This window comes from Somniosus microcephalus, chromosome 33 (assembly GCF_052327205.1).
Source record: "Somniosus microcephalus isolate GS21.2 chromosome 33, FLI_Smic_1.0, whole genome shotgun sequence".
In the NCBI taxonomy this organism is placed as follows: domain Eukaryota; kingdom Metazoa; phylum Chordata; class Chondrichthyes; order Squaliformes; family Somniosidae; genus Somniosus; species Somniosus microcephalus.
Genome location: NC_141019.1, coordinates 35529429 through 35550063, shown reverse-complemented (window position 1 = coordinate 35550063; position 20635 = coordinate 35529429). Strand labels below are relative to the sequence as shown.

The following is a 20635-nucleotide window of genomic DNA, read 5'->3' as shown; positions in this document are numbered from 1 at the left end:
TTCTCTCTCTCGTTCTCTCTCGTTCTCTTTCGTTCTCTCTCTCGTTCTCTCTCTCTCGTTCTCTCTCTCTCGTTCTCTCTCTCGTTCTCTCTCTCTCGTTCTCTCTCTCTCGTTCTCTCTCTCTCTCTCTCGTTCTCTCTGTCTCGTTCTCTCTGTCTCGTTCTCTCTCTCTGTCTCGTTCTCTCTCTGTCTCGTTCTCTCTCTGTCTCGTTCTCTCTCTGTCTCGTTCTCTCTCTGTCTCGTTCTCTCTCTGTCTCGTTCTCTCTCTCTCTCGTTCTCTCTCTCTCTCGTTCTCTCTCTCTCTCGTTCTCTCTCTCGTTCTCTCTCTCTCTCGTTCTCTCTCTCTCTCGTTCTCTCTCTCTCTCGTTCTCTCTCTCTCTCGTTCTCTCTCTCTCTCGTTCTCTCTCTCTCGTTCTCGTTCTCTCTCGTTCTCTCTCTCTCGTTCTCTCTCTCTCGGTGTCTCCCTCTCCCCCGCCCCCGCCCCCTCTCCCCCGCCCCCTCTCCCCCGCCCGCCCTCTCGCTCGCTCTCTCTCTCGCCCTCTCTCTCTCTGTCTCGCTCTCCACAGGTCTGCCTTTCTGCCGTTCCCCTGGGATCTGCTACCACCACCTCCACCACCGCCTCCCCTAACCTGGAGGATAGCACGGTGATGTCGGTGGGCGAATCCCTGCTGCCGTTACTGGGACACGGGAAAATCAACACCGTGATGCCTCCGCTCCTGAACCCGCTGCTGGGAGCCAGTTTGCTGGGTGAGTGGAACCTGAATTTCTGCCCCTTCAGTCTGCAGGTCTGGGGCCCCAGCTGCTTTCCGGTGAATAGACGACCCAATGGTCTGGGTTGGGGAAGGCTGGGACACCAGGGAATTCCAGAACAGTTAGCCCAACAGGAAATTACTGTAGCCTAAAATTACAAGATTTACGAGGATGTTGCCTGGCCTGGGGAATTTTAGCTATGAGGAAAGATTGGATAGGCTGGGGTTGTTTTATTTGGAACAGAGGAGGCTGAGGTGAGATTTAATTGAGGTGTATAAAATTATGAGGGGCCTAGATAGAGTGGATAGGAAGGACCTATTTCCCTTAGCGGAGCGGTCAATAATCAGGGGGCAGAGGTTGAAAGTAATTGGTCGGAGGATTAGAGGGGAGTTGAAGAGAACTTTTTTCACCCAGAGGGCGGTGGGGGTCTGGAACTCACTGCCTGAAAGGGTGGGAGAGGCAGAGACCCTCATCGCATTTAAAAGTACTTGGCTATGCACTCAAAGTGCCCGTAACCTACACGGCAATAGATTGGGGAAAGGGGAAGTGCAACGAGACCTGGGTGTCCTTGTGCACCAGTCGCTGAAGGTAAGCATGCAGGTGCAGCAGGCGGTGAAGAAGGCAAATGGTATGTTGGCCTTCATAGCGAGAGGATTTGAGTACAGGAGCAAGGATGTCGTGCTGCAGTTGTACAGGGCCTTGGTGAGACCACACCTTGAGTATTGTGTGCAGTTTTGGTCGCCTTATCTGAGGAAGGATGTTCTTGCCATGGAGGGAGTGCAGCGAAGATTCACCAGACTGATACCTGGGATGGCAGGAATGACGTATGAGGAGAGATTGGGTCGATTGGGCTTATACTTGCTGGAGTTTAGAAGAATGAGAGGGGATCTCATTGAAACTTATAAAATTCTAACAGGACTGGCACTGGCAGTGTGCCAGTGCAGCCTTCGGTCGCCTGAGGAAGAGTGTTGAAGACCAGGACCTCAAACCCGGCACTAAGCTCATGGTCTACAGGGCAGTAGTGATACCCGCCCTGCTGTATGCCTCAGAGACATGGACCATGTACAGCAGGCACCTCGAAGCACTGGAGATGTACCACCAACGCTGCCTCCGCAAGATCCTGCAAATCCATTGGCAGGATAGGCGCACCAACGTCAGTGTTCTCGCTCAGGCCAACATCCCCAGCATTGAGCGTGGTCAGAGCTTCGATCAGCTCCGATGGACGGGTCACATTGTCCGCATGCCCGATACGCGACTCCCGAAACAAACGCTCTACTCAGAGCTCCGGCACGGCAAGAGAGCCCCAGGTGGGCAGAGGAAACGTTTCAAGGACACCCTCAAAGCCTCCTTGAAAAAGTGTAACATCCCCACCGACACCTGGGAATCCCTGGCCCCAAGACCACACAAAGTGGAGGAGAAGCATCCAGGAAGGCGCCGAACACCTCGAGTCTCTTCGCCGGGAGCAAGCGGAAGCCAAGCGCAAGGAGCGGAAGGAGTGCACGTCAACCCAAGCACCCCACCCACCCGCCCCCTTCAACCACCGTCTGCCCACCTGTGACAGAGACTGTGGGTCCCGCATTGGACTCATCAGTCACCTGAGAGCTCATTTTTAATGTGGAAGCAAGTCATCCTCGGTTCTGAGGGACTGCCTAAGAAGAGAAGAGACAGACTAGATGCAGGAAGGATGTTCCCGATGGCCGGGGAGTCCAGAACCAGGGGTCACAGTCTAAAGATAAGGGGTTAGCCATTTAGGACAGAGATGAGGAGGAATTTCTTCACCCAGAGAGTGGTGAACCTGTGGAATTCTCTACCACAGAAGGCAGTTGAGGCCAATTCATTAAATATATTCAAGAGGTAGTTAGATATATTTCTTACGGCTAAAGAGATCACGGGATATGGGGAGAAGGCAGGGACAGGGTACTGAATTTGGATGATCAGCCATGATCGCATTGAATGGCGGAGCAGGCTCGAGGGGCCGAATGGCCTACTCCTGCTCCTATCTTCTATGTTTCTATGTAAGAGCTGGAAAGTGGGATTAGGGTGGGTAGCTCTTTGTCGGTCGGCACAGACACGATGGGCCGAATGGCCTCATTCTGGGCTGTAAATTTCTATGTTTCTATGATTAAGGATAGAGTGACTGAACACCTTGAATATTTTCAGCTGATCAGAGAGAGCCAGCATGGATTTGTGAAAGGGCAGGTCAGGCCTGACCAACCTGAGTTAATTTTTTTTGAAGAGGTGACTAAAGTAGCGGACAGGGGAATGTCTATGGATGTTGTTTATATGGACTTCCGGTAGGCATTCGATAAAAGTCCCACACGAGAGGCTGTTAGCTAAAGTTGAAGGCCACGGAATTGCAGGCAAATGATTGACCTGGTTAGGAAATGGGATGAGCGGCAGGAGACAGAGAGTAGTGACAATGGGCAGGTTCTCAAATAGGACAGAGAGTAGTGACAATGGGCAGGTTCTCAAATGGGACAGAGAGTAGTGACAATGGGCAGGTTCTCAAATGGGACAGAGAGTAGTGACAATGGGCAGGTTCTCAAATAGGACAGAGAGTAGTGACAATGGGCAGGTTCTCAAATAGGACAGAGAGTAGTGACAATGGGCAGGTTCTCAAATAGGACAGAGAGTAGTGACAATGGGCAGGTTCTCAAATAGGACAGAGAGTAGTGACAATGGGCAGGTTCTCAAATGGGACAGAGAGTCGTGACAATGGGCAGGTTCTCAAATGGGACAGAGAGTAGTGACAATGGGCAGGTTCTCATATGGGACAGGGAGTCGTGACAATGGGCAGGTTCTCAAATGGGACAGAGAGTAGTGACAATGGGCAGGTTCTCAAATGGGACAGAGAGTAGTGACAATGGGCAGGTTCTCAAATGGGACAGGGAGTCGTGACAATGGGCAGGTTCTCAAATGGGACAGAGAGTAGTGACAATGGGCAGGTTCTCAAATGGGACAGAGAGTAGTGACAATGGGCAGGTTCTCAAATGGGACAGAGAGTAGTGACAATGGGCAGGTTCTCAAATGGGACAGAGAGTAGTGACAATGGGCAGGTTCTCAAATGGGACAGGGAGTCGTGACAATGGGCAGGTTCTCAAATGGGACAGAGAGTAGTGACAATGGGCAGGTTCTCAAATGGGACAGAGAGTAGTGACAATGGGCAGGTTCTCAAATGGGACAGGGAGTCGTGACAATGGGCAGGTTCTCAAATGGGACAGAGAGTAGTGACAATGGGCAGGTTCTCAAATGGGACAGAGAGTAGTGACAATGGGCAGGTTCTCAAATGGGACAGACAGTAGTGACAATGGGCAGGTTCTCAAATGGGACAGAGAGTAGTGACAATGGGCAGGTTCTCAAATGGGACAGAGAGTAGTGACAATGGGCAGGTTCTCAAATGGGACAGAGAGTCGTGACAATGGGACAGAGAGTCGTGACAATGGGCAGGTTCTCAAATGGGACAGAGAGTAGTGACAATGGGCAGGTTCTCAAATGGGACAGAGAGTCGTGACAATGGGACAGAGAGTCGTGACAATGGGCAGGTTCTCAAATAGGACAGAGAGTAGTGACAATGGGCAGGTTCTCAAATGGGACAGAGAGTAGTGACAATGGGCAGGTTCTCAAATGGGACAGAGAGTAGTGACAATGGGCAGGTTCTCAAATGGGACAGAGAGTAGTGACAATGGGCAGGTTCTCAAATGGGACAGAGAGTCGTGACAATGGGACAGAGAGTCGTGACAATGGGCAGGTTCTCAAATAGGACAGAGAGTAGTGACAATGGGCAGGTTCTCAAATGGGACAGAGAGTCGTGACAATGGGCAGGTTCTCATATGGGACAGAGAGTAGTGACAATGGGCAGGTTCTCAAATGGGACAGAGAGTAGTGACAATGGGCAGGTTCTCAAATGGGACAGAGAGTAGTGACAATGGGCAGGTTCTCAAATGGGACAGAGAGTAGTGACAATGGGCAGGTTCTCAAATGGGACAGAGAGTAGTGACAATGGGCAGGTTCTCAAATGGGACAGAGAGTAGTGACAATGGGCAGGTTCTCATATGGGACAGAGAGTAGTGACAATGGGCAGGTTCTCAAATGGGACAGAGAGTCGTGACAATGGGCAGGTTCTCAAATAGGACAGAGAGTAGTGACAATGGGCAGGTTCTCAAATGGTACAGAGAGTAGTGACAATGGGCAGGTTCTCAAATGGGACAGAGAGTAGTGACAATGGGCAGGTTCTCAAATGGGACAGAGAGTAGTGACAATGGGCAGGTTCTCAAATGGGACAGAGAGTAGTGACAGTGGGCAGGTTCTCAAATGGGACAGAGTAGTGACAGTGGGCAGGTTCTCAAATTGGACAGAGAGTCGTGACAATGGGCAGGTTCTCAAATGGGACAGAGAGTAGTGACAATGGGCAGGTTCTCAAATGGGACAGGGAGTCGTGACAATGGGCAGGTTCTCAAATGGGACAGAGAGTCGTGACAATGGGCAGGTTCTCAAATGGGACAGAGAGTAGTGACAATGGGCAGGTTCTCAAATGGGACAGAGAGTCGTGACAATGGGCAGGTTCTCAAATGGGACAGAGAGTCGTGACAATGGGCAGGTTCTCAAATGGGACAGAGAGTCGTGACAATGGGCAGGTTCTCAAATGGGACAGAGAGTAGTGACAATGGGCAGGTTCTCAAATAGGACAGAGAGCAGTGACAATGGGCAGGTTCTCAAATAGGACAGAGAGTAGTGACAATGGGCAGGTTCTCAAATGGAACAGAGAGTAGTGACAATGGGCAGGTTCTCAAATGGGACAGAGAGTAGTGACAATGGGCAGGTTCTCAAATGGGACAGAGAGTAGTGACAATGGGCAGGTTCTCAAATAGGACAGAGAGTAGTGACAATGGGCAGGTTCTCAAATGGGACAGAGAGTCGTGACAATGGGCAGGTTCTCAAATAGGACAGAGAGTAGTGACAGTGGGCAGGTTCTCAAATGGGACAGAGAGTCGTGACAATGGGACAGAGAGTAGTGACAATGGGCAGGTTCTCAAATGGGACAGAGAGTCGTGACAATGGGACAGAGAGTAGTGACAATGGGCAGGTTCTCAAATGGGACAGAGAGTAGTGACAGTGGGCAGGTTCTCAAATGGGACAGAGAGTCGTGACAATGGGCAGGTTCTCAAATAGGACAGAGAGTAGTGACAATGGGCAGGTTCTCAAATGGGACAGAGAGTAGTGACAATGGGCAGGTTCTCAAATGGGACAGAGAGTCGTGACAATGGGCAGGTTCTCAAATAGGACAGAGAGTCGTGACAATGGGCAGGTTCTCAAATGGGCGGGACGTGACGAGTGGTGCCCCGCAGGGATCTGTGTTGGGGCCTCAACTGTTGACGGTATTTATTAACGACTTATAAATCCAATGGGGAATTCAGGAGAAACTCCTTTCCCCAGAGAGTGGTGAGAATGTGGAACTCACTACCACAGGGAGTGGTTGAGGCGAAGAGCACAGATGGATTTAAGGGGGAAGCTGGATAAACACTCGAGGGAGAAAGGAATCGAAGGATATGGTGAATGGAGGTGGCACACGAACGCTGGCACGGACCAGTTGGGCCGAATGGCCCGTCTCTCTCTGTGTGTTGTAGACGCGAGGTAACCTCTTGTGTCTTCTTTTCTCAGGTGACATGGCAGTGCTGAACAGCGGCTTGAGTCCGCCGCAGCTGCCGGGGTTGCAGGCAATGCCCGGCAGCAACCCCTGGTTACTGCAGCAGCAGCAGCCACTGGTACCAGCGCTGCAGGGACCCCTGGGCATCCAGATGTGCCCGAGCCAGACCCCGCTCACAGGACACGTGAATACTCACACTAACCCCCTCGCCTGCCTCTTTCAGAATGTCCAGGTAATCTCTCGTTCTCCCACCCCCCCCCCGCCTTTTAAACTGTTCATCGTTTGTTTTTGTAATCATTCCCGGGACGTGGGTGTTGCTGGCAAGGCCGGCATTTATTGCCCATCCCTAGTCGCCCCTTGAGAAGGTGGTGGTGAGCCGCCGTCTTGAACCGCTGCAGTCCCGTGTGGTGAAGGTGCGCCACACACTAACGGTTCACTAATGTCCTTTAGGGAAGGGAATCTGCTGTCCTTACCTGGTCTGGCCTCTCTCCAGACCCACAGCAATGTGGTTGATTCTTAACTGCCCTCTACGGTTCAAGTAGGCGGCTCACCACCACATTCTCAATGGCAATTCGGGATGGGCAATAAATGTTGCCCTTGTCCAGGAACAAATAAAAAAAAACCAGTGCTGTTAGAGAGGGCTTTGACCCAGCGACGATGAAGGAACGGCTGATATATTTCCAAGTCAGGATGGTGTGTGACTTGGAGGGGAACTTGGAGGTGGTGGTGTTCCCACGCGCCTGCTGCCCTTGCCCTTCTAGGTGGAAGAGGTCGCGGGTTTTGGGAGGTGCTGCCGAAGAAGCCTTGGCGAGTTGCTGCAGTGCATCTTGTAGATGGTGCACACTGCAGCCACGGTGCGCCGGTGGTGGAGGGAGTGAATGTTTAAGGTGGTGGATGGGGTGCCCATCAAGCGGGCTGCTTTGTCCTGGATGGTGTCGAGCTTCTTGAGTGTTGTCGGAGCTGCACTCATCCAGGCAAGTGGAGAGTATTCCAGCACACTCCTGACTTGTGCCTTGTCGATGGTGGGAAGGCTTTGGGGAGTCAGGAGGTGAAACGTTCTTTCCACATCTACCCTGTCCAGCACATTCATAATTTTAAAGATCTCTATCAGCCCACCTCAAAGTCTTCTCTTTTCTAAAGAAAAACGCCCCGACCTGTTCAATTTTCCCGATAACTGTAATCTCTCGGTTCTGGTGTCATCCTTGCACTTTTTGCAGTTTGTCCAGTGCTTCTGTGTCCTTTTTATAGTATGGGGACCAGAACTGTGCACAGTGCTCCAAGTGTGGTCTAACCAAGGTATATGGAGACCAGGACTGTGCACAGTGCTCCAAGTGTGGTCCAACCAAGGTATATGGAGACCAGGACTGTGCACAATGCTCCAAGTGTGGTCTAACCAAGGTATATGGAGACCAGAACTGTGCACAGTGCTCCAGGTGTGGTCTATCCAGGGTATATGGAGACCAGAACTGTGCACAGTGCTCCAAGTGTGGTCTAACCAAGGTATACGGAGACCAGAACTGTGCATAGTGCTCCAGGTGTGGTGTAACCAAGCTATACTGAGACCAGAACTGTGCACGGTGCTCCAAGTGTGGTCTAACCAACGTATATGGAGACCCAAACTGTGCACGGTGCTCCAAGTGTGATCTAACCAAGGTATACGGAGACCAGAACTGTGCACAGTGCTCCAGGTGTGGTCTATCCAAGGTATATGGAGACCAGAACTGTGCACAGTGCTCCAAGTGTGGTCAAACCAAGGTATACGGAGACCAGAACTGTGCACAGTGCTCCAGGTGTGGTCTAACCAAGGTATATGGAGACCCAAACTGTGCACGGTGCTCCAAGTGTGGTCTAATCAAGGTATACGGAGACCAGAACTGTGTACAGTGCTCCAAGTGTGGTCTAACCAATGTATACGGAGACCAGAACAGTGCACAGTGCTCCAAGTGTGGTCTAACCAAGGTATATGGAGACCAGAACTGTGCACAGTGCTCCAAGTGCGATCTAACCAAGGTATATGTAGACCAGAACTCTGCACGGTGCTCCAAATGCGGTCTAACCAAGGTATATGGAGTCCAGAACTGTGCACGGTGCTCCAAGTGCGGTCTAACCAAGGTATATGGAGACCAGAACAGTGCACAGTGCTCCAAGTGCGGTCTAACCAAGGTATATGGAGACCAGAACTGTGCACAGTGCTACAGGTGTGGTCTATCCAAGGTATATGGAGACCAGAACTGTGCACAGTGCTCTGAGTGCGGTCTAACCAAGGTACATGGAGACCAGAACTGTGCACAGTGCTCCCAGTGTGGTCTAACCAAGGTATAGGGAGAACAGAACTGTGCAAGGTGATCCAAGTGTGGTCTAATCAAGGTATATGGAGACCAGAACTGTGCACAGTGCTCCAAGTGCGGTCTAACCAAGGTATATGGAGACCAGAACTGTGCACAGTGCTCCAAGTGCGGTCTAACCAAGGTATATGGAGACCAGAACTGTGCACGGTGCTCCAAGTGCGGCCTAACCAAGGTATATGGAGACCAGAACTGTGCACAGTGCTCCAAGTGCGGTCTAACCAAGGTATACGGAGACCAGAACGGTGCACAGTGCTCGAAGTGCGGTCTAACCAAGGTATACGGAGACCAGAACTGTGCACAGTGCTCCAAGTGTGGTCTAACCAAGGTATATGGGGACCAGAACTGTGCACAGTGCTCCAGGTGTGGTCTAACCAAGGTATACGGAGAACAGAACTGTGCACAGTGCTCCCAGTGTGGTCTAACCAAGGTATATGGAGACCAGAACTGTGCACAGTGCTCCAAGTGTGGTCTAACCAAGGTATACGGAGACCAGAACTGTGCACAGTGCTCCAAGTGTGGTCTAACCAAGGTATACGGAGACCAGAACTGTGCACAGTGCTCCCAGTGTGGTCTAACCAAGGTTTACGGAGACCAGAACTGTGCACAGTGCTCCAAGTGTGGTCTAACCAAGGTATATGGAGACCAGGACTGTGCACAGTGCTCCAAGAGTGGTCTAACCAAGGTATATGGAGACCAGGACTGTGACAATGCTCCAAGTGTGGTCTAACCAAGGTATACGGAGACCACAACGGTGCACAGTGCTCGAAGTGCGGTCTAACCAAGGTATACGGAGAGAAGAACTGTGCACGGTGCCCCAAGTGTGGTCTAACCAAGGTATATGGAGACCAGAACTGTGCACAGTGCTCCAAGTGTGGTTTAACCAAGGTATACGGAGACCAGAACTGTGCACAGTGCTCCAAATGTGATCTAACCAAGGTATATGGAGACCAGAGCTGTGCGCAGTGCTCCAGGTGTGGTCTAACCAAGGTATATGGAGACCAGAACTGTGCACAGTGCTCCAAGTGTGGTCTAACCAAGGTATACGGAGACCAGAACTGTGAACAGTGCTCCAGGTGTGGTCTATCCAAGGTATATGGAGACCAGAACTGTGCACAGTGCAAGTGTGGTCTAACCAAGGTATACGGAGACCAGAACTGTGCACAGTGCTCCAGGTGTGGTCTAACCAAGGTTTATGGAGACCAGAACTGTGCACGGTGCTCCAGGTGCGGTCTAACCAAGGTATGTGGAGACCAGAACTGTGCACGGTGCTCCAAGTGTGATCTAACCAAGGTATATGGAGACCAGAACTGTGCACAGTGCTCCAAGTGTGGTCTAACCAAGGTATACGGAGACCAGAACAGTGCTCCAAGTGTGGTCTAACCAAGGTATATGGAGACCAGAACTGTGCACAGTGCTCCAAGTGCGGTCTAACCAAGGTATATGGAGACCAGAACTGTGCACGGTGTTCCAAGTGCGGTCTAACCAAGGTATATGGAGACCAGAACTGTGCACGGTGCTCCAAGTGCGGTCTAACCAAGGTATATGGAGACCAGAACTGTGCACGGTGCTCCAAGTGTGGTCTAACCAAGGTATATGGAGACCAGAACTGTGCACAGTGCTCCAAGTGTGGTCTAACCAAGGTATACGGAGACCAGAACTGTGCACGGTGCTCCAAGTGTGGTCTAACCAAGGTATACGGAGACCAGAACTGTGCACGGTGCTCCAAGTGTGGTCCAACCAAGGTATATGGAGACCAGAACTGTGCACAGTGCTCCAAGTGTGGTCTAACCAGGGTATATGGAGACCAGAACTGTGCACGGTGCTCCAAGTGCGGTCTAACCAAGGTATATGGAGACCAGAACTGTGCACGGTGCTCCAAGTGTGGTCTAACCAAGGTATACGGAGACCAGAACTGTGCACGGTGCTCCAAGTGCGGTCTAACCAAGGTATATGGAGACCAGAACTGTGCACAGTGCTCCAAGTGTGGTCTAACCAAGGTATAGAGAGACCAGAACTGTGCACAGTGCTCCAAGTGTGGTCTAACCAAGCTATACGGAGACCAGAACGGTGCACAGTGCTCCAAGTGTGGTCTAACCAAGGTATACGGAGACCAGAACTGTGCACAGTGCTCCAAGTGTGGACTAACCAAGGTATACGGAGACCAGAACTGTGCACAGTGCTCCAAGTGTGGACTAACCAAGGTATACGGAGACCAGAACTGTGCACAGTGCTCCCAGTGTGGTCTAACCAAGGTATATGGAGACCAGAACTGTGCACGGTGCCCCAAGTGTGGACTAACCAAGGTATACGGAGAGCAGAACAGTGCACAGTGCTCCAAGTGTGGTCTAACCAAGGTATATGGAGACCAGAACTGTGCACGGTGCCCCAAGTGTGGTCTAACCAAGATATACGGAGACCAGAACTGTGCACAGTGCTCCAAGTGTGGTCTAACCAAGGTATATGGAGACCAGAACTGTGCACATCCCTCCATGGCCATTGTCCCCTCCCTATCACTGTAACCTCCTCCAGCCCCCTACAACCCTCCCTATCTCTGTAACCTCCTCCAGCCCCCTACAACCCTCCCTATCTCTGTAACCTCCTACAGCCCTCCCTATCTCTGTAACCTCCTACAGCCCCCTACAATCCTCCCTATCTCTGTAACCTGCTCCAGCCCCGACAACCCTCCCTATCTCTGTAACCTCCTCCAGCCCCCTACAACCCTCCCTATCTCTGTAACCTCCTACAGCCCTCCCTATCTCTGTAACCTCCTACAGCCCTCCCTATCTCTGTAACCTCCTCCAGACCCTACAACCCTCCCTATCTCTGTAACCTCCTCCAGCCCCCTACAACCCTCCCTATCTCTGTAACCTCCTCCAGCCCCTACAACCCTCCCTATCTCTGTAACCTCCTCCAGCCCCTACAACCCTCCCTTTCTCTGTAACCTCCTCCAGCCCCTACAACCCTCCCTATCTCTGTAACCTCCTCCAGCCCCTACAACCCTCCCTTTCTCTGTAACCTCCTCCAGCCCCCTACAACCCTCCCTATCTCTGTAACCTCCTCCAGCCCCCTTACAACCCTCCCTATCTGTAACCTCCTCCAGCCCCTACAACCCTCCCTATCTCTGTAACCTCCTCCAGCCCCCTACAACCCCCCCTATCTCTGTAACCACCTCCAGCCCCTACAACCCTCCCTATCTCTGTAACCTCCTCCAAGCCCCTACAACCCTCCCCATCTCTGTAACCTCCTCCAGCCTCCTACAACCCTCGCTATCTCTGTAACCTCCTCCAGCCCCTACAACCTTCCCTATCTCTGTAACCTCCTCCAGCCCCCTACAACCCTCCTTATCTCTGTAACCTCCTCCAGCCCCTACAACCCTCCTTATCTCTGTAACCTCCTCCAGCCCCCTACAACCCTCCTTATCTCTGTAACCTCCTCCAGCCCCACAACCACCCCACCCCCCCCACTGCCCCCGAGATATCTGTGCTCCTCTAATTCTGCCCTCTTGAGCATCCTTGATTATAATCGCTCCACCATTGGCGGAAGTGCCTTCAGCTGCCTGGGCCCTAAGCTCCGGAATTCCCTCCCTAAACCTCTCCGCCTCTCTCTCCTAGAAGACTCTCCTTAAAACCTGCCTCTTTGACCGAGGTTTTGGTCACCAGTCCTAATTTCTCCTTATGTGGCTCGGTGTCAAATTTTTTGTTGCAATACTCCTGTGAAGCGCCTTGGGACGCTTTACTACGAAGGGGCAGTACTGAGGGAGCGCCGCACTGTCGGAGGGGCAGTACTGAGGGAGCGCCGCACTGTCGGAGGGGCGGTACTGAGGGAGCGCCGCACTGTCGGAGGGGCGGTACTGAGGGAGCGCCGCACTGTCGGAGGGGCGGTACTGAGGGAGCGCCGCACTGTCGGAGGGGCAGTACTGAGGGAGCGCCGCACTGTCGGAGGGGCGGTACTGAGGGAGCACCGCACTGTGGGAGCGGCGGTACTGAGGGAGCGCCGCACTGTCGGAGGGGCAGTACTGAGGGCGCGCCGCACTGTCGGAGGTGCCGTCTTTCACGTGAGACGTTAAACCGAGGCCCCGTCTGCTCTCTCTGGTGGACGTAAAAGATCCCACAGCCACTATTTTGAAGAGGAGCGGGGGGGAGTTCTCCCCAGTGTCCTGGGGCCAATATTTATCCCTCAATCAACATCACTAAAGCAGATGATCTGGTCATTATCACATCGCTGTGGGATCTTGCTGTGTGCAAATTGGCTGCTGCGTTTCCTACATTACAACAATGACCACACTTCAAAAGAAAGTACTTCATTAGCCGTGAAGTGCTTTGGAACGTCCTGCAGAAATGCGAGTCTGTCTTTCCCTCAAGCTCCTGTTGCATTGATTTCTTATTTCTTCCCGTTTTTTTTCCAGCTGAACATGGGACAGGCCGTGATGTTCCCCAGTAAAGTGGGGAGCCCCCCCGACTGCTCGTACACCAGCCCCGCTCCTTCCCACGACCCGCCGTCGAGTCAGCAGCCCTCGGGGGGCTCCCCCTCCCCTGTCCCCCAGCGGAAGCTCGAGGGGATGGACCCCTGCCTCGACGCGACGATGGCAACGCCCGGCAGCGCCCCCAGCCCCGCTCCAGCCTTCAGTACCACGAGTGCCTTTACAGCCCCGCCCTGCGAGCCCGGCTCGCGGCAGGGGGCGGGGGGGAGCGGCCAGCAGAAGGACGGGGGCCAGCGAGGGACCTGCGGGTGCGGCCCGCGGATCAACGGCGAAATCTCAGGGCACAGCGGCCGCACGGAAGAACCGCGGATCTCCGGGCGGGAGTGCGTTAACGGACAGTGCGGGCCGGACACTGGCACGGGGGGCCCCGCGGAGCGACACGGACACCGGACTCCAGGCTGCGACAGCGTGCAGGAAGGGCAGGACACGGGTTGCCCCTTCAGGCCGGGCAAGCACGGGGCTCAAAGCAACGCACAACACCCCAGGCAGGAGAAGAGGGGGCAAGACAAGGTAACACAAAACCAAAAATTTCTCTCTCTCTGTGTTTCCCCTCCCTCTGAAAATTCCACCCTCCCCAACTCCCAGAATCTGGCTCGCTTCAGCTGAAAATATCCACAGCCTTTCACCCCAGCCCCTTTTCCCTTAGGTGGCCGTGCCTTCAGCCGCCTGGGCCCTAAGCTCTGGAATTCCCTCCCTAAACCTCTCCGCCTCTCCTCCTTTAAGACACTCCTTAAAACCTGCCTCTTTGACCAAGCTTTTGGTCAACTGTTCCTAATATCTCCTTATGTGGCTCGGTGTCAAAATTTGTTTGATTAACGCTTCTGTGAGCAGCGCCTTGGGACGGTTTACTATGTTAAAGGCGCTGTGTAAATACAAGTTGTTGCTGGGCCGGGCAGAGACTGCTCAACTCATTTCACGCGAGATCCGAACGGAGGATTTTCGCCCTGAACGGATGCACATTTTCCCAGAGCCCAGACATGTTGAGACCTTGTTGCTCATCAGCCTGTGATTGACTCTCTCTCTCTCTCTCTCTCCCTCCCTATTTCTGTTTGCGCCCTGTCCCCCATCCCAGGTGAACCCGGAGACTGTGAAGATGCAATCTGGAACGCTCGACGGCTCACACACAACCAGAAAAAGGAGCAAAAAGTAAGTGTCAGCCCCTCGAGCCTGTTGCATTAGGAACAGGAGGACGCCGTTCAGCCCCCCTCGAGCCTGTTACATTAGGAACAGGAGGAGGCCATTCAGCCCCCTCGAGCCTGTTACATTAGGAACAGGAGGAGGCCATTCAGCCCCCTCGAACCTGTTACATTAGGAACAGGAGGCCGTTCAGCCCCCCTCGAGCCTGTTACATTAGGAACAGGAGGAGGCCATTCAGCCCCCTCGAGCCTGTTACATTAGGAACAGGAGGAGGCCATTCAGCCCCCTCGAGCCTGTTACATTAGGAACAGGAGGAGGCCATTCAGCCCCCCTCGAGCCTGTTACATTAGGAACAGGAGGAGGCCATTCAGCCCCCTCGAACCTGTTACATTAGGAACAGGAGGCCGTTCAGCCCCCCTCGAGCCTGTTACATTAGGAACAGGAGGAGGCCATTCAGCCCCCTCGAGCCTGTTACATTAGGAACAGGAGGAGGCCATTCAGCCCCCTCGAGCCTGTTACATTAGGAACAGGAGGCCGTTCAGCACCCCCTCGAGCCTGTTACATTAGGAACAGGAGGAGGCCATTCAGCCCCCCTCGAGCCTGTTACATTAGGAACAGGAGGAGGCCATTCAGCCCCCCTCGAGCCTGTTACATTAGGAACAGGAGGAGGCCATTCAGCCCCCTCGAACCTGTTACATTAGGAACAGGAGGCCGTTCAGCCCCCCTCGAGCCTGTTACATTAGGAACAGGAGGAGGCCATTCAGCCCCCTCGAGCCTGTTACATTAGGAACAGGAGGAGGCCATTCAGCCCCCTCGAGCCTGTTACATTAGGAACAGGAGGCCGTTCAGCACCCCCTCGAGCCTGTTACATTAGGAACAGGAGGAGGCCATTCAGCCCCCCTCGAGCCTGTTACATTAGGAACAGGAGGAGGCCATTCAGCCCCCCTCGAGCCTGTTACATTAGGAACAGGAGGAGGCCATTCAGCCCCCTCGAGCCTGTTACATTAGGAACAGGAGGCCGTTCAGCCCCCCTCGAGCCTGTTACATTCGGAACAGGAGGAGGCCATTCAGCCCCCCTCGAGCCTGTTACATTAGGAACAGGAGGAGGCCATTCAGCCCCCCTCGAGCCTGTTACATTAGGAACAGGAGGAGTCCATTCAGCCCCCTCGAGCCTGTTACATTAGGAACAGGAGGCCGTTCAGCCCCCCTCGAGCCTGTTACATTAGGAACAGGAGGAGGCCGTTCAGCCCCCCTCGAGCCTGTTACATTAGGAACAGGAGGAGGCCATTCAGCCCCCTCAAGCCTGTTACATTAGGAACAGGAGGAGGCCATTCAGCCCCCCTCGAGCCTGTTACATTAGGAACAGGAGGAGGCCATTCAGCCCCCTCGAGCCTGTTACATTAGGAACAGGAGGAGGCCATTCAGCCCCCTCAAGCCTGTTACATTAGGAACAGGAGGCCATTCAGCCCCCCTCGAGCCTGTTCCGCTATTCAATCAGATCATGACTGATCTGCACCTCAAATTCATTTACCCGCCTTTGCTCAATATCCCTCGATCCCCTTAGCAACAAAAATCTATCTATCTCCGTCTTGAAATTGTCAATTGACCCCCAACATCCACAGGTTTTTGTGGGGGGGAAGGGAGTTCCAGATTTCCACCACCCTTTGTGTGAAGAAGTGCTTCCTGACGTCACCCCTGAACGGCCTGGCTCTAATTTTAAGGTTCTGCCCCCTTGTTCTGGACTCCCCCCCCCCCCCCCCCCCCCCGCCACCAGAGGAAATAGTCTCTCTATCGACCCTGTCGAGTCCTTTAATCACCTTAAACACCTCGATCAGATCCCCTCTTAATCTTCTATACTCGAGGGAACACAAGCCTAGTCTGTGCAACCTGTCCTTATAATTGAACCTTTTTAGCCCCCCGGGGTATCATTCTGATCAGTCTGCACTGCACCCCCTCCAAGGACAACATATCCGTCCTGAGGTGCGGTGTCCAGAACTGAACGCAGCGACTCCAGACGGGGTCTAACCAGAACTCTGTACAGCAGTCATAAAACTTCCAGCTCTCTGTATTCCAGCCTCCCTCGAGATAAAGTCTAACATTCCAATAGCCCATTTGATTGTCTTTTTGTACCAGTCCACAATATTTTAGTGATTTGTGCAGTTGGAATCGCAAATCTCTCTGCCCCTACACCGTGAGATGCAAACCCAGGTCCGACCTAGCTCCTGCACAAACTGAGGCGCTGGCAGTGCCGCCACTGGCGGGAGGGTGTAACTACAGCGTGACGTGTTTACATAGACAGTTCCCATTATAAATGTGGACTTGTGAATTTGCAACGAGAGTGAGCTGTCTCTCGTGGTAACCGCCGACGCCTGCTCCTTGTCTCCGCAGCACTCCTAAAATAAGCAGCAATCTGGAAGTCGCGTTGCAGGAAGCCATGATGGAACTGGACCAAATAACAGCCAATGTGAGTACCGGTCAAGAGCCAGATGACCCGGCAGGGCAATATTCCACGGCACGTTGAACCTTGGTCTGTGTGGCGGTGGCTGCACTCGCCGCATCAACTGGTGTCATCCGTGGCTCAGTGGGTAGCGCACACTCTCTCTCGCCTCTGAGTCAGAAGGTCGTGGGTTTGAGTCCCCACTACAGAGACTCGAAATCCAGGCTGACGCTCGCAGTGTCCTTATTGAGGGAGCGCGGCACTGACGGAGCGCCGCGCTGTCGGAGGAGCAGTACTGAGGGAGCACGGCACCGAGGGAGCGCCGCACTGTCGGGGCGGCACCGAGGGAGCGCCGCACTGTCGGGGTGGCACCGAGGGAGCGCCGCATTGTCGGGGCGGCACCGAGGGAGCGCCGCAATGTCGGGGCGGCACCGAGGGAGCGCCGCACTGTCGGAGGGGCGGCACCGAGGGAGCGCCGCACTGTCGGAGGGGCGGCACCGAGGGAGCGCCGCACTGTCGGAGGGGCGGTACCGAGGGAGCGCCGCACTGTCGGAGGGGCGGTACCGAGGGAGCGCCGCACTGTCGGAGGGGCGGTACTGAGGGAGCGCCGCACTGTCGGAGGGGCAGTAATGAGGGAGCGCCGCACTGTCGGAGGTGCCGTCTTTCAGATGAGACGTTAAACCGAGGCCCCAGTCTGCCCTATCAGGTGGATGTAAAAGATCCCACGGCCACTATTTTGAAGAAGAGCAGGGGGGAGTTCTCCCCGGTGTCCTGGGGCCGAGGGAGGGGTCAGAGTGGGAGCGGGGCAGAAAATTAAAATGACAGGAAGGCGCAAGCTCGTGGGGGGGTGTCTCTGCTCATCGGCAATGATGGTTTTTTTTCTCAGAAATGTTTTGATGCGATTTTTAAACCCTTTAATTTAAAAAAAAAAAAATGATTTATTATTTCAGGCTCAGCACCAAACTCCAAACGAGAAACTAAGAAAGCCAATGAAGTCTAAACAGAGGAAAATCGTCCGATAACGCTGGCCTCACTGGGAGCAGGCGGTGGGTTCCCGGGGACGTCAGTTTTTGGGAAAACGTATATATATAATTATTATTTGTATTTCCACGTAACGGCTCAGAACTTTTTGTTATAAACCAAACAGCGCATCAGTAGATGGGATCCGTTGCCATAGGGAGGGAGGGGAGTGTGGGAGGGGAGGGGAGGGGGGGGGGGGGAAATAAAGAATCTCCTGCTGGTCAGGAGGCCCCGATCGAACTGACAATGGGTCCAATTCACACCCCTCCTGCGGCCCCGTTTGGGACGGTCAACCATCACTGTCTACTGGTGCCACAGCCTTACTGCGGGCAAGTAATTCGATAAAGCAATAACCAGGTACCGTTAAATCTGCCTCCCGTCTCCCTCAGTATTTAAACCCCCCCACTCACCCTCGCTCTCTCTCTCGAAAACACTCGAGCGATTGATATATATATTTTTTTGACATGCTGTCCAAGCCAGCCAGTTAAGGACTCGCGATCTGCACTTGTATTAACCCTGCGAGTACCTGACTTCAGTTACGCATGGGTTGGTTCATTTTTTGTTTTCTTCCTGCCCCTTCCCCCCCAGTCCTCCTCCTCCTGTTTTGTATAGTCTGCCCAAAGCAATTTTGAATACTTTTTAATATAATTAGGTAGAATGAAATAAATAACCCGAAACTGTCTAAACTGCATTAAGCGCTTTCCTTTTTCGTGTCTCTTGCCATTTCGTTCCTTCAAACCCCCAAAAGGTGTCGAGCGCACGTTATTCGTTTTCATATTGTTCTTTGCAGCACAGAAACGGGGCCATTTGTGCTGGTGTTTGTGTTCCACACGAGCCTCTTCCCACCCCTCGTCATCTCACCACATCAATATATCCTTCTATTCCTTTCTCCCACGTGTTTCTCGAGCTTCCCCTTAAATGCACCTATGCTAGTCGCCTCAACCACTCCCACCCCCAGCTGCAATCTGGGTATTCTGCGGCGAGTGTCTCACCTCCTGACTCCCCCAAAGGCTTTCCACCATCTACAAGGCACAAGTCCGGAGTGTGCTGGAATACTCTCCACTTGCCTGGAGGAGTGCGACTCCAACAACACTCGAGAAGCTCGACACCATCCAGGACAAAGTAGCCCCGCTTGATGGGCACCCCATCCACCACCTTAAACATTCACTCCCTCCACCACCGGCGCACCGTGGCTGCAGTGTGTAACATCTACAAGATGCACTGCAGCGACTCGCCAAGGCTTCTTCGGCAGCACCTCCCAAACCCGCGACCTCTTCCGCCTAGAAGGACAAGGGCAGCAGGCGCACGGGAACACCACCACCTCCAAGTCACACACCATCCTGACTTGGAAGTATATCGGCCGATCCTTCTTCATCGCTGGGTCAAAATCCTGGAACTCCCTCCCTAACAGCGCTGTGGGAGCACCTTCACCACACGGGACTGCAGCGGTTCAAGGCGGCGGCTCACCCCCACCTTCTCGAGGGGCGACTAGGCACGGGCAATAAATGCTGGGCCTTGCCAGCGACGTCCACATCCTGAGAATGAATTAATAAAAATTCTCTTTAAATATTTTGCACACCCTTGGGGCTCTTTTCCCTTTACCCCCTGCCCATCTGCAAATATTGGTACATTCCTGCCCCCCCAGCTGAATATTGCCACAAGCTCGAGGGAACCCACTCTCCGAGAGTTGATGCACTTTTTCCTGATGTGAATGGCTGTGAATTTACCCAGGCAGAGAGGGGTGAGCAAGTAAAGGAGGAGCGACTGTGGGTGATAAACTCACGGACGAGTTTGCTGTCCGCAGGAGAATTGTTGACGTGAAGATTAGGGGCCCCCCCCCTCGCGCGGGAGGGGGTCTCATTAACGTGGGACAGAGACGAACCGGTGTCGTCACACGGGACGGACGTTATCGAGCTGCAGTGGCCCCTGCGAGGATTTGGGCAACTAGGCGGGTGAGACGCGGCTGCAAACGCCCGCCAGTGAGGTTACAGGTTCTGTACTTCCAACCGTGTGCTTTGTGACACTGGGGTAAAGCTCTGGTGGGTACAGGTCCTAGGAACAGGAGGAGGCCGTTCAGCTCCTCGAACCTGCTTTATTAGGAACAGCCATTCAGCCCCCCTTGAGCCTGTTACATTAGGAACAGGCCATTCAGCCCCTCTCGAGCCTGTTACATGAGGAACAACTGGAGGCCATTCAGCCCCTCGAGCCTGTTACATTAGGAACAGGAGGAGGCCATTCAGCCCCCTCGAGCCTGTTACATTAGGAACAGGAGGAGGCCATTCAGTCCCTCGAGCCTGTTACATTAGGAACAGGAGGAGGCCATTCAGTCCCCTCGAGCCTGTTACATTAGGAAGAGGAGTCCATTCAGCCCCCTCGAGCCTGTTACATTAGGAACAGGAGGAGGCCATTCAGCCCCCTCGAGCCTGTTACATTAGAAACAGGAGGCCATTCAGCCCCCCTCGAGCCTGTTACATTAGGAACAGGAGGCCATTCAGTCCCCTCGAGCCTGTTACATTAGGAAGAGGAGTCCATTCAGCCCCCTCGAGCCTGTTACATTAGGAACAGGAGGCCATTCAGTCCCCTCGAGCCTGTTACATTAGGAAGAGGAGTCCATTCAGCCCCCTCGAGCCTGTTACATTAGGAACAGGAGGAGGCCATTCAGTCCCCTTGAGCCTGTTACATTAGGAAGAGGAGTCCATTCAGCCCCTCGAGCCTGTTACATTAGGAACAGGAGGAGGCCATTCAGCCCCCTCGAGCCTGTTACATTAGAAACAGGAGGCCATTCAGCCCCCCTCGAGCCTGTTACATTAGGAACAGGA

At 53.4% G+C, this 20635-nt stretch overlaps 1 protein-coding gene across 2 annotated transcripts in view; it reads left to right on the top strand.

Moving 5' to 3' along the window:
- mbd6 (methyl-CpG binding domain protein 6) overlaps positions 1 to 17906 on the top strand; it is a 53056-nt gene extending 35150 nt beyond the window's left edge. For both annotated transcript variants that reach the window (XM_085973040.1, XM_085973039.1), the window contains exons 7-12: positions 567 to 747; positions 6409 to 6626; positions 13148 to 13732; positions 14295 to 14368; positions 16748 to 16823; positions 17747 to 17906. In XM_085973040.1, the coding sequence (XP_085829166.1) occupies positions 567 to 747; positions 6409 to 6626; positions 13148 to 13732; positions 14295 to 14368; positions 16748 to 16823; positions 17747 to 17818 (1206 nt within the window). In that variant the 3' untranslated portion in view covers positions 17819 to 17906. The remainder of the gene's footprint in view (positions 1 to 566; positions 748 to 6408; positions 6627 to 13147; positions 13733 to 14294; positions 14369 to 16747; positions 16824 to 17746) is intronic.
- The last annotated feature ends 2729 nt before the right edge of the window (positions 17907 to 20635 follow it).